The sequence below is a fragment of the Thamnophis sirtalis genome, unplaced genomic scaffold, assembly GCF_051295495.1.
Source record: "Thamnophis sirtalis isolate CommonGarterSnake01/CBP01778 unplaced genomic scaffold, rThaSir2_p1.2 scaffold_9, whole genome shotgun sequence".
NCBI lineage: Eukaryota > Metazoa > Chordata > Lepidosauria > Squamata > Natricidae > Thamnophis > Thamnophis sirtalis.
The window spans coordinates 11,025,053-11,039,197 of record NW_028261389.1 but is presented as its reverse complement, the minus strand read 5'-3'; the positions used below and the strand labels follow the sequence as shown (position 1 = coordinate 11,039,197).

Sequence of the window (14,145 nt, the reverse complement as noted above, 5' to 3'; positions counted from 1 at the left end):
TTCATAAGTTTCAATAAGATATTTATAAGTGGGGTGCATTTAAAGGTTAAGCATTCACAATAAACGTATTATGAATATAAATTTGAATATTGATTTTACTTTTTTGGTCCCTCATCGCGCGCACACATTTCAGACGAAAAGAAATACTGCTTTGCTTGTGTGTCTTCTATAATTACGAGCCGAGCACTTGAAACAACAGTTTGATGAAAAGCATGAAGCTGAATGCAATTGCTATCTGGGATAAGTGGAATATTAGTACAGAGTTGCCTTAAAAGGACTCTGCCACTGGTATCAATGTATTAAGAAAAGTGGACAGATTTTTTTTAATATGGGAAAGCTATAAAATCTTCATGATTTGCTGGTGGGTTTATTCACCCTTGGTGAATAAAGGTATGTTTGAATATTGATATGCATAGGGATGTTGTAAATAAATTTATAGAGTAAACAGAATAATTCTTTATGTAAAGAGCCACAGGTAGTCCTTGCCTTACAACCACAATTGAGCCCAAAATTCATGTTGCTAAGTGAAATATTTATTAATTAAATTTTGCCCCATTTTACGACCTTTCTTGTCACGTTTGTTAAGTGAATCATGGTAGTTGATAAGTATGGTCGTTAAGTGAATCTGGCTTCCTCATGGACTTTGCTTGATAGAAGGTCGCAAAAGGTGATCACATAACCCCGGGACACTGCAACCTTCATATATATAAGTCAGTTGCGAATATTGCTCACCCCGTGACCACTGGGATGCTGCAAGGGTCGTAAGTGTGAAAAACGGTCATAAGTCACTTTTTTCAGTGCTGTGGTAACTTTGAACAGTCACTAACTGAACTGTTGTATGTCAAGGACTGCCTGTATTTGTCCTAAGTGAAGGTCTTTCCTTTGCTTGAGGGTGGTGGCGGAAGGGAACTATTTTTAAATGGTACCCAGGTGTGTACAAATGGAAAGAAAAGAGAGTTGTGTCTACTTTTGTGTATCTAAACTGACGTAATTGGGATTTCTTTCCCCCTTTATGCTTCGTTGCGACAGCAGCTTCCCTCCAACCCAGAGGTGTCAAACTTGATTTCATTGAGGGCCGCATCAGGGTTGTGTTTGACCTCGGGGGGCTGGGATGGGCATGGCCAGGGGGCGTGGCCAGATTGATGTCACTCATGTTGGGGGCGCCTGTGGTGGCCCAAGCACTCTGCCAACAAAAATGAGCTCCAGAGCTCCGTTTTCAGCTCCGACAGCCTCCTGCAATCCTCTGCCAATAAAAATGGAGCTCGGGAGTACTGCCCGCGGCCCTCCCAAGCTCTATTTTCACTGGCAAAGGCACTGAGGGCCGGTCCTTCGCTTTTTCCAGGGCGGCCCCATGGGCCAGATCTAAGCACCCCACGGGCCGGATCTGGCCCCCCAGGCCTTGAGTTTGACACCCCTGCTCTAACCCCAAACTGTCTTGTAACTGCTGTGAAATATTTGAAAGAAGTTGTGTAAGTCTTGTAGGAGATGAGCACATCTAAATCAGGTGACTGTTCTGCAATCTTTAGGAAGAGGAAGTAGTCCCACCTCGTCCTCCGCTCCCTCGGTCCTATGACTTTGCAGAGCAGCTTCCCATAATCCCCCCTCTGCCCAGTGATAGCAGCTCCTTGCTCTGTTATAGCAGGGGCCCCGTCCATCTGCCTGAAGAGAAGAAGATTCATCAAGTCCAAGGCTACCAAAGAAATGGAGCTCACTGTGTAAGTGGCCACCATTGCCACCATCGTCCGCCCACCGAGCATCACGCGCCCTTCCCATCTCCTCTCCCGCACGGTTGCCGTTTTATTTGATTGACATCCCACTTATTTTATGTTGCTTTCCCTTACTCAGCTTCATCTTTTTGTTTAATTTTTTTTCAAGGACATTATTCATCTTTGCCATTTATGATGTTTGTTTTGGGATGGGGAAGGGGGTTTTCCTCCCCCCCCCCTTCGACATTTTGTGAATATACATGTCTCCCCTTGACTCGGATTGGTTGCATGTCCATGTTAGGTTCAAACAAAATGTGACTTGTCATTTAACACGGTTAGAACAAGATTTTTTGCTCTGTTCTATCGGGTATACAGGAAGTGTTGAAACATGCCGTTTTTACCGGCATGTTTTTTTTTTAATTATCATTTATTCAAAACCATTCATGCAGATTGTGTTTTCCAAAGTTAAAAAAATAAAATAAAATCATGACAGAAAACACCCTGCCAGAGGGAGTGTATGATTTACATTTGAACAGAGAAGAAATTAGAGACGGAACACAGTTTTAAAGACTTTTAAGGGATAAAGCAAGGAAAAGAAGAATGAAAAAGGACATTTTTTGGGAGGGGTGGGGCTCAAAAATGAAAAAGATAAAGATTTGTAGAAATTATTCCCTATGAAATTAGAACAATTTGACCTTTCCTGAACCGGAGCTTCAGATTTCGATGCAAATTTTTGTCATAAGGACAGGAAATTATTTTGCAACTAGGTGCTAGTACATCAAACAAGGAAAACAAGAGCCGAGGTGGCGCAGTGGTTAGGGTGCAGTACTGCAGGCCACTTCAGCTGACTGTTATCTGCAGTTCAGCGGTTCTAATCTCACCGGCTCAAGGTTGACTCAGCCTTCCATCCTTCTGAGGTGGGTGAAATGAGGACCCAGACTGTGGGGGCGATATGCTGACTCTGTAAACCGCTTAGAGAGGGCTGAAAGCCCTATGAAGCGGTATATAAGTCTAACTGCTATTGCTAAAATGAATCTATGTTTGTGGTCTGGTTCTTTTCTAGGGTCCTGATTATCGGCTTTATAAAAGTGAACCTGAGCTAACAACTGTGACAGAAGTTGATGAGTCGAATGGAGAAGAAAAAGCAGACCCCGTTTCTGAGTCAGAAGCTTCTATGACTAAAGGTATTAAGGAGACCCTGTGCTTTAAAATGTTTAGTTTAGTTTAGTTTAGTTTTATTGATTTGTATGCCGCCCATTCCCGAATGACTCCCGGCGGCTTACAATAAAACAAGGGAGGGGAATAATACACAAACAACATTAAAATATACAACAATCACAATCTCCGGGGGGCTGAATATTACGAGAGCCCCCCGGCCTGCTGGAGCACCCAGGACTTAACACCTTTGTGGAAGGCTGGGAGGGTAGTAAGGGTCCGGATCTCCACGGGAAGATCGTTCCAGAGGGCTGGAGCTGCGACAGACAAGGCTCTCCCCCGGGGAGTCGCCAGCCGACATTGGCTGGCAGATGGAATCCGGAGGAGACCTAACCTGTGTGATCGAATCGGTCTATGGGAGGTGATCGGCAGAAGGCGGTCTCTCAGGTTGATGGAAATGGCTTCATTTCCATCAACAGGGCAGGGCTGTCAAACTCCCGGCCCACGTCCGGTTTGACAAAGGGGGGGGGGAGTCCCAATATATCATGTGATGCCGCTGTGACATTGTGAGTTTGACGACCCCTGCAATAGGGCAATCTGTAGCTACCATGGGAGAAAATAGCTTTATTAGCAGAGTAACATTTTCTTATAAAAGGAGCATGCAAAGTTACAATTTAATTTTCCAGTGACTGGAAGGCATCGAGTCGGGCCTAACTCAAACAATAGGGGGGAAAATAAAGACAAGATCAAATCTGATATATGTAGTTAGACACAGCATAAATAGAGTTTTCAGGTTCGATTCCTAGTTTTATAATATCGGTAGTCCACGACTTATAACCACAATTGAGCACAAACTTTCCATTGCTAAGCAATACAATTGTTAAATGAGTTTTTTTTCCCAGGGGTGAAATTGAATTTTTTTTACTACCGGTTCTGTGGGCATGGCCTGTGGGCGTGGCAGGAAAAGGATACTGCAAGATCCTGATTTCCTCCCCACTCCTAGGGGAAGGATACAGCAAAATCCCCATTCCCACCCCATTCCAGGGGGAAGGATACAGCAACATCTCCATTCCCACCCCATTCCAGGGGGAAGGATACAGCAACATCTCGATTCCTTTCCCACTCCTGGGGGAAGAATACTGCAAAATCTCCATTCCCATCCCACTTCAGGGGGAAGGATACAACAAAATCTCCATTCTCACCCCACTCCTGGGGGAAGGAGATTGCAAAATCTCCATTCCCACAGCACTCCTGGGGGAAGGATACTGCAAAATCTCCATTCCCTCCCCACTGCAGGGGAAGGATATTGCAAAATCCCCATTCCCTCCCCACTCTGGGGGCAGCCAGAGGTGGCATTTGCTAGTTCTCCGAACTACTCAAAATTTCCGCTACCGGTTCTCCAGAACCTGCTGAAATTCATCCCTGGTTTTTTCCCAGTTTACGACCTTTCTTGCCACGTTTCTATGGTAGTTAAATTAGTAGCACGTTTGTTCCATGAATCTGGCTGCCCCTATAGATTTTGCTTGTCAGAAGGCCGCAAAAGGAGACCATGTGACCCTGGGACAGGGCAATCATCATAAATACGAGCCGGTTGTCAAGCAGCCAAATTTTGATCACGTGACCACAGGGACGCTGCAATGTGAAGTGTGATGGACGGCCATCAGTTACTTTTCTCAATGCCATTGTAACTCAGTCATTACACAAATGGTTGTAAATGGTTAGCTTATCTCAGCTAACTCAAACAAAACAACTCTATAACCAGCACAGGTTCAAAGGAAAACTAACCCTCTGGTCTTGATGACTGACCAGACTGGATCCTGCAACATTATCCAGCCTCACTGATCTGTGTTCCCCTGTGCAATCCAAGCAAGGCTTACAGAGCCTTGTTTTCATGCTTTTCTGGAAGGTCAGAAGAGTGGGGTCCCACTTCACCTCTCAAGGGTGGTGGGGTGAATGTTGCAGGGCAGGAGCGATGGCAGACAAGGCTCGCTTCCTGGACCCTGCCAGTTAAAATTCTGGAGTCCGCAATGCAGGTAGTCATCAACTTACAACCACAATTGAGGCCAAAATTGACGGTGTTAAGCAGGGGTGGGTTCTGGCAAGCACTACTGCAGGTTTGCTCACATGCGCGCTTCACACACGTGTGCAGTGCTATTAAAATTGTTCTGCGCATGCATAGAACTGAAAAACAAGATGGCAGCGCCTATGGTGCCATCCGGGAACCAGTTCGGGGGCATGACAGGCCTGGGTCGCTGCTGCGAGTTTCAGCGACCGAGGCCGCCAAACCCCCACCGGTTCACCCTAATCAGTCCGAACCACTAGGAACCCACCACTGGTGTTAAGTAAGAAATTGATTAAGTGGGTTTTGTCCCATTTTACGACTTTTCTAGCCACATTTGTCAAGTGAATCACTGCAGTTGTTAAATTAGTAATATAGTTGTTAAGGGAATCTGGTTTCCCTGTTGACTTTGCTTGTGAGAAGGTGACTCCGGGACACTGCAACCGTCATACATGTGAGTCAGTTGTCAAGCATCCGAATGTGAATCACATGACCATGGGGATACTACAACGGGCATAAGTGTGAAAAATGGCCGTACGTCATTTATTTCAGTGCCGCTGTAACTTTGAATAGTCACTAAATGAACTGTTATAAGTCCCGGGCTTCCTCTATCCTTTCTCTGCCGAACCAGGTGAGACAGGTTGATGTAATGAGACAAAGACAGTTCCATAGGTAGCCTGGTCCCATACCATTATAATAATGACAGTTCAGCAATGAAATAAGTAGCCTTAGATGCAATTGCATCATCTCCTTGGGGGGCTCACCTGAATAGAAGGAAACTGTTGTGGCCTGTCGGCTGCCAGCTCTTCCAGTAGCCAAATCAGAGGAGGAGGAGGCTTGGGATCAGCATCAAGGCAATCTGAGAGCTCCGAGGGGGAAGAGGGAATGGAGCTGGCAGAGAAAGAGACAGACAGAGGCAGAGTCTGGGCCCTCATGTGGAGAGTCAACAGCCCCCAGGTCTGGAGGTGGCTGATGAGGAAGAGGAGGAACAGCTGGGTCCAGTGCCGGATGCACAGAAGGCAGAGGAGAGGAGAGCAGTGGAAATCTATGGGCTGGTCCTTAGGACGGACGAGCCACCGCTGCTAACTAAGCTCCACCCTAGCTCTGGGGATAAAAGGCAGGGGGCAGAGATGAATAGATGTGGCAGACAACTATTCATCTCCCTACCGGACAGACTTGTTGGCCTGTGTTGAGAGAGAAAGTTTTTGCCGGAGCTGCTGGCACTCCTAATAAAGGAAACATTGATTTAACTACAGAGGGTTTGTTATGTTTGGAGAGCTGGATCAGAACAGAAACATTGAAAAAGTAGTTGAAGAACATGTAGGCTACGATGTCCTATCTCAGAGCAGGAATTACATTGAATATAATTTTACTTTGAGAAGGGATGGTGTCTAGTTTTTTTTTTTTTTTAAATCCTTTTAATATTTTTGGTGATATTCAGGTTTCAGGTTTAGTTTATTTGTATGCCGCCCTTCTCCAGGAGGGACTCAGGGCGGCGAACAACTCCGAAGGGGAAAAGGGGACACAGACACAATACACATAATTAAAATACACAAAAGTCATACAGCCATACAAGTCGAGAGGGGAGGGGAACTCATCAACCCCAGGCCTGCCGGCACAGCCAAGTTTTGACGGCTTTCCGGAAGGCCTGGAGAGAGGTGAGGGTCCGAATCTCCACGGGGAGTTCATTCCAAAGGGCCGGAGCTGCTACAGAGAAGGCCCTCCCCCGGGTGGTAGCCAGATGGCATTGGCTGGTAGACGGAACCCGGAGGAGGCCGACCCTGTGCGATCTAACGGGTCTATGGGAGATAATTGGCAGCAGGCGGTCTCTCAAGATATTCTGAAACCACCCATCCTACCTCTCTCTATTTAGATATGGACAGACACGTAACAGCTTCTTTCAACCGTCGAATAAACCATCAGTGACCCCCAGTGAGATGATTGTCCTTGCCTCCATTAATAGTAAAGAAAATAGGGAGTTAAATTTAAGACTCAGTATAAATCTTCATTTAGTTTGAGCGATTTAAGTGTCCTTAGGTGAGGGACATTAATTTGTGTGTGCCTGCTTGCATTCATTGTAGCGATATCGATCGATAGATTACGCCTTTGCATTTTATAAGGGCTTTGACCCGGAGACTTGCAAGATAATCAGCGTTAATTGTTTAATGTTTATTTCCAGACTACAGCAGTCCTTCCACATAGTGGGGGAAAAAAAACACCTTCCATATCAAAGAATGAGCCAAGAGCAAAATAGCCTGAAAAATGGTTTTACCCTGTCAATTTTTTTTTACATTAAGGAATTGAGCCTTAGCAGTAAAAGAAAAAAGAAAACAAGGCACGTCTACATCTTCCTAATTGGTAAATTGTCTTTCATTGAGGCCGATGGCTAATACAGGCAGTCCTCATTTTACAACTGTTTGTTTAGTGACTGTTCAAAGTTACAACTGCAGTGGAAAAAAATTATAACTATGACCAATTCTGACACTTGACAACTGTTGCAGAATCCCCATTGTCATCTGATCAAAATCCGGGCATTTAACAACCGATATGTACTTATGAACAGTTGCCCTGTCTGGGGAAATCATGTTATCACTGTTTGTAATCTTCCCAACCTAGTTTCGAAAAAAAAGTGCAGGAAGCTAGATGTTCTGACTTAGGCTTCCCAAGATCATGAAGCAGACTCCTCTTTTATTTATTTAGGTTAAAGGGAATTCCTCTCCAGCAAAGTCCCGGCAAACAGTCTTTCATGATATTTCACAACTACAGACCTTTATCAGGCTTGGAGAGCTGCCAGCCGATATCTTCCAAATGCCACGCTGTAACAGCAATTATTTGGCAAGAAGTCAGGAACGGATCTTCACTCTAATGAATTGAACTAATTGTCTCCTGCAAACTCCACTCCCCTTTTGCTCCTCTTTATTCCCTATGGGAGGGGCCATTCACCGTCCACCTGTGCCTTTACTCCTGAGTCGGTCCTTGTTCCTTAGCTGTTCCCTTCTCCTGGCAGCTCTGCGCATGCTCACATTGGGGACAGGCTCCAGCTGTTCTTCTGCCCCACTGATATCCGACTCTGAAGGAAGCCAATAACTAGCATACGGCCCTGGCCCCCTCTCTGCCTCCAACACAGAGCCCTCATCAGAGCCTTCCCCAGACTTCAGGACTGGCCCAACCAACCTCCTCACTGTCTGAATCTGCCACCAGATCCCCTGGCCACTGGCGGGCTACAACACTAGATTCACAGTGACAACATGATTCACTTAACAGTTACAGTGATTCAGTTAACAACTGTGCCAAAAATGGTTGTAAAATGGAGCAAAACTCACTCAACAACTATCTTGCTTAGCAAAGGAAATTTTGAATTCAAAGTGTAGTCCTCAACTTACAACCACAATGGAGCCCAAAATTTATGTGGTTAAGTGAGTTTTGCCCCATTTTACAACTTTTCTTGCCACTATTGTTAGGTGAATCACTGCAGTTAAGTTAGTAACACTTTTGTTAAGTGAATCTGATTTCCCCATTGACTTTGCGTATCAGATAATCGCAAAAGGTGATCACATGGCTTTGGGACACAGCAACAGTCATAAATATGAAGCAGTTGCTAAGCATGTGAATGCTTAGCAAAGGTCATAACTATAAAGAATAGAATAGAATAGAATAGAATAGAATAGAATAGAATAGAATAGAATATTGGCCAAGTGTGATTGGACACACAAAGAATTTGTCTTTGGTGCATATGCTCTCAGTGTACATAAAGAAAAATAAAATAGAATATATTCATCAAGAATGAAAAGATACAACACTTAGTGATAGTCAAGGTTACTAATAAGCTATCAAATCATATTAGTGAACAAATAAAACAATATAAAGTGAAAGATACAAGCAACATGGTTATAGTCATAAGTGGGAAGAGGTAGATACTAGAAAGGATGAGAAGAAGAATAGTAATACAGTCTTGGTAAATAATTTGACAGTGTTGTGGGGATTCGTTGTTTAGCAGAGTGATGGCATTCAGGGAAAAACTGTCCATGTGTCTAGTTGTTCTGGTGCGCAGTGTCCTATAGTGTTGTTTTGAGGGCAGAAGTTGAAACATTTTGTGTCCAGTATGCGAGGGGTCCGTAGATATTTTCACGGCCCTCTTTTTGACTTGTGCATTATACAAGTCCTTCAATGAAGGGAGATTGGTAGCAAATGTTTTTTCTGCAGATCTAATTATTCGTTGAAGTCTGTCATAAAAAATGGTCATAAGTCACTTTTTTCAGTGCCGTTGTACCTTTGAATGGTCACTAAATCAACTGTTGTAAATCAAGGATTATCTGTACATGAAACATCGTTATAATAATACACATAATGCATCTGTGTACCTAGTAATCTTACTCAGGATAAGGCATGTATAGTAAAACCGGAATCAACCGGAATCAAGTCTGTTTTAAGGATTTGTCTTTAAACGCTTAACTATCTACACTTCTAAACAGCGGGAGGAGAGGTCTGAGCCAGATCTGAATGGCTCTTTGTGGGTTGTTTCTATGTAAATAGCTTGTGGTTGCACATTAAGATCTTTAAGTCCTGTGGTTAACAGATGGAGAACTTATAACCATCTAGAAATAGCTGAGCTATAACATGTAATTTAACGGTATTTGGAAGGCCTTTAGTTCGGGGTTCCTGCTGGCATGCCAGAAGAGGGGTTTTGCACTGTTATGTTACTTATTCCAGGAAATAGCCATTTCCAAATCACTAATTTGGGGGGAAATTAGCAAGTACTTCCAAGTGGTATGGGATGACTTAGCTAGGTTTCCTGACATTAGATCGTGGTCGCTATCATTATAAGAGCGCAAAGCCTGCAGAAAATGTTAAGGCCAGTGAGGATTGATGCTGTGAGCATTGGTACATGTTTGCTTCTCCTTTGTAACAAAACTCTGAAACTGTTTTGTCTGTGAGAAAACCAGTATACAACAAATTGCTGTAATTTTTGAAAGTACATTTGACTACATAAAGTGAGCTTGCTTTCTTGTTTGCTTTATGAACAATATCAAAACAGTCTCTTTTTCATATGTGTGTGTGTGTGTGTATGTGTGTTTGTGTGTGTGTGTATTTGTGCTGATAAATAAATAAAGGGAGACTAGTATAGATCTATTTCAAGCTATTTAGCTCTCATCAGCTAGCCATACCCTTACTGGGAATGAGAGCTTTAGCTGATGAGAGCTAAATAGCTTGAAATAGATCTATACTAGTCTCCCTTTATTTATTTATCAGCACAAATACACAAATGTAACAAAGGCAACAGTAAAAAATATTGGGTTTTGTCTGGATGGTCTCTTGTGACGAGCCGAAGAACAGAGAATGGAAGTAGTGATCTTCCTCCCATATTTGGGCATACCGGGGGTTGTAACTCTAAATATATATATATATATATATATATATATATATATATATATATATATATATATATATATATATATATATATATATATATATATATATATATATATATATATATATATATATATATATATATATATATATATATATATTATAGCATTTATATATATAAATGCTGCTCTATGGGGGGGGGAAGGATCATCTTCTGAAGATGGGTAGCCCCATCTTTCTGAAATAATATTTATAGCCCTTCAACACATATACAGATAGTCCTCAGATTACAGTCATTTGTTCACCCTATTTCCCTGAAAATAAGACCTCCCCGGATAAGCCCCATCAGGCTTTTGTTGTGGCACAGCTGGCAGCAGATTCAGACAGTGAGGAGGTTGGGGAGGAAGATGGGCCAGTCCTGAAGTCTGGGGAAGGCTCTGATGAGGGCTCTGCGTCAGAGGCAGAGAGGGGGCCAGCGCCGTATGTCAGTTATCAGCTTCCTTCAGAGGCAGACATCAGTGAGGCAGACGAACAGCTGGAGCCTGTGCCCAGTGTGTGCATTTGCAGAATTGCCAGACGAAGGGAACAACTAAGAAACAAGGGTCGACTTGGGAGTAAAGCCACAGGTGGACAATGAATGGCCCCTCCCAGGGGAAATGAAAGAGGAGCGAAGGAGGAGTGGAGCTTGCAGGAGACAATTAGTTCGCTTAATTGGTTCGTGACTCTCTGAAACTCCTTGCCAAGTTTTGTAAATATCGGCCTGTCAGCTCTCCAAGCCAGATAAGGTCTGTGACTGTAAATCCTCCCTCGAAAGACTGTGCTGGATGTGAATGATCAGAATTCACAGCAAATTAATGAAAGGGGCTTTTGTCGGACAAAGAGTTTGCTTTAGGAAGCCTAGGTCACCCTTATAAAACATACACTGTCCTGTGACATGAGTACTATAGAAACCACATGTTCTTTTATACTGCCAATTCTACAGGGACATTCACCACTAATTATCCCTTTTATCAGATAATTGTTGTGTGCGTTATTTGTTCTATACCCAATTTTGCTACATTATAGGTAAGCTTCACCTACACGTGGTTCCAGTAATCGTTGATGTTAATGGTTAACTTTGCTTTATTTGTTTTACTGAATGATTATTATTTTTTTGCTGTTGTTGGTCAATGACCAAAATAAAGTTTCTGTCTGTCTGATAATAATGTGATTCAATCTGGACGTAGTACCAAAAACTGCATTTTTCTTCTTCTTTGAAACATTGTGATTGTGCTAGGCAATCATTTCTTCTTTAATGAGAGTTCCTTTGCATTTCCCCTGCCTGCCAACCTTAGCTCAATGGCCCTCTCTTGTAGCAGGCACACCAATTAATTTCTAAAATGCAAGTCTATAAACTTTGAAAGAAATTATTGACACTAGTGAGGAGAAAGCATTTCATTGTATTTAAAAGCCCCTTAAACTGGGACTTTACTACTGCCTTGCCAATGGTCTCTGAAGGCCAGTTTATGCTTGTTGTTTGCATAAGTGGAATGAATTAGCTAGAGACAGTTTGAACAGCATAATTTCAGTAGTCCAGGTCCCTTGGCAAAACAGTTTCTACGTTTACATAAGCAATAATAGAACTTCCTTTCAGAGAGAGTTGCTTGCAAAATTGTGAACGTAGGAAGAAAGCCAAAGAGGGAATGTTTAGTCTCACGGCATGTTTGAGATTGGTTTGTTTCTTTAATTTAGAGATGGGGGGGAAGCAAAACTATTGCTAGTGAAGGGACGCAGTGGCTCAGTGGCTAAGACGCTGAGCTTGTCAATCCGAAAGATCGGCAGTTCAGCAGTTCGAATCCCTAGCACCACGTAACGGAGTGACCTCTCGTTACCTGTCCCAGCTTCTGCCAACCTAGCAGTTCAAAAGCATGTAAAAATACAAGTGGAAAAATAGGAACCACCTTTGGTGGGAATGTAACAACGTTCTGTGCGCCGCCGTTTAGTCATGCCGGCCACATAACCACGGAGACATCTTCGGACAGCACTGGCTCTTCGGTTTTGAAACCGAGATGAGCACTGCCCCCTAGAGGTGGGAACAACTAGAACATACGTGCGAGGGGAACCTTTACCTTTATCTTAATGCTAGTGAAAACTTGCTATATGGTTACCATATCCTTTTTCTGTTAAGGCAAGATATTTGATTGAATAATTGGTAGGCTTTATTTTAAGAATGTGGCTGGGATCCAAAGAATTACACAACTGGATGTAGCTGGCTCTCATTAATAAAATGCTTCTCCTAAAAATTGCAGAAGATGAGAAGATGGTGTTCAGAAAAGAGAGCTATAGCTACTTTTTAAACAGTCAGATGTGGTTGCAAAATGAGGACTGCTTATTAAAATATTATGTACCACGTGCATCCCAAAATGGTAATACCTACAATTTGTCATAACCACATTGGGGGTCAATTGTCCCAGGAATCTTGCATCTTGATTAGCTCCAGTTTTACTCTATATTTCTCTGATTTCAGTCTAATGGTATTTTATTTGAGTACAGTACAACCTGTAGAAGAAAAGCAAGCAGAATCAAGAGAGTAATCAGCTTGGAGTCATTACATTCCCACAAACGTCTAAGTCCAATTCCTCTTCTGTTCCTTTATCTAGCACCAATTTAGTGCTGTCCATTAATTGGCTAGGGTTTTTTTTGTGCATGGGTATGAGCGATAAATAATCTTAATCAGTGGTGGGTTTCAAAAATTGTTCGAACCTACTCTGTGGGTGTGGCCTCCTTTGTGGGGGTGGCTTGCCGCCCATGTGACCAGATGGGAGTGGCTTGCCACCCATGTGACCAGATATGAAGATGCCGACGACATTTGTCAGAACCACCTTAAATTACCTCACACACAGCACTGGCATGCATAAGAATATGATGTAAACTTGTTTTTTAAAAGGCATCTTTGGTTTGCGTTAAAACAACTTCAACACATGCAATGTTCTGATTGCACCACAAATGCAGTAGTCGTCCTTCCCTTTCACAGAGGCACTGCGTTTTATAAATATGAGCATGATAGTGTAGAATAATCATATCCAAGGACTAGTGGTGGGTTTCCAAAAATTTTGGAACCTCTTCTGTAGGTATGGCCTGCTTTCCGGGTCCACTGGTGGAACCTCTTCTAACCGGTTCGGTAGATTTGACGAACCGGTTCTACCGAATAGGTGCGAACTGGTAGGAACCCACCTCTGATCTTAATTGAAACTTAATGTGTGGTCCCAATTCTTTGGACCTTACCCAGCCTTCTGCAATCAGAGGTTGTCTCAGTGTGCTGGAATAGAACTCCCAACCTTGCTGGCCAAAGGAAAGTTGGAAGTTCTGAAAGTCTATTCCTGTATATTGGGCAGAAAGCAGCTTTTAGGAAACCTAAGGTGATTGCATTGCAAAATCCTTGCTAAGTTCTGTTACGTTAAATCTGGAAATGTATCCGATTAACATGCTTCTCACCAGAATGAAGCCTGGTTCTGACATTGCGGCAGACTTCAAATGCTTTTCCCTTGTTTTATAGGATCACATTTTCCCATTGGAGTTGTGCCACCTAGAACAAAGTCACCCACCCCAGAATCTTCAACCATCGCTTCCTATGTGACTTTAAGGAAAACAAAGAAGATAGACCTAAGAACGGTATTTAAAAGAAAAGAGATTGTGGTCTTGGCTTCCTCTAATCCTCTCTTCAATGTGGCATTCCAGCTAGCAACACGGCGGCAATGCGGATGTACAAGGAATAACCTTGAGGAACAATTGCAACCTCTGTGTGGTTTCTGTTTCCTGGATCTAGCTTCATCACACAGGATTTGACAACCTAGACATCTCATGCAGCCTTTGATTAGG

General features: G+C 43.0%; 1 protein-coding gene across 19 annotated transcripts in view; it reads left to right on the top strand.

The window, feature by feature from the left end:
- The window catches only part of LOC106553206 (pleckstrin homology domain-containing family A member 5), a 104,209-nt gene that overhangs the window by 80,433 nt on the left and 9,631 nt on the right, over positions 1-14,145 (top strand). For 12 of the 19 annotated variants that reach the window (XM_087722813.1, XM_087722823.1, XM_087722812.1 and 9 more), the window contains 3 exons: positions 1,527-1,715; positions 2,770-2,890; positions 13,823-13,938. In XM_087722813.1, the coding sequence (XP_087578939.1) occupies positions 1,527-1,715; positions 2,770-2,890; positions 13,823-13,938 (426 nt within the window). The remainder of the gene's footprint in view (positions 1-1,526; positions 1,716-2,769; positions 2,891-13,822; positions 13,939-14,145) is intronic. The other 7 variants (XM_087722822.1, XM_087722820.1, XM_087722825.1 and 4 more) reach the window with 1 other exon arrangement.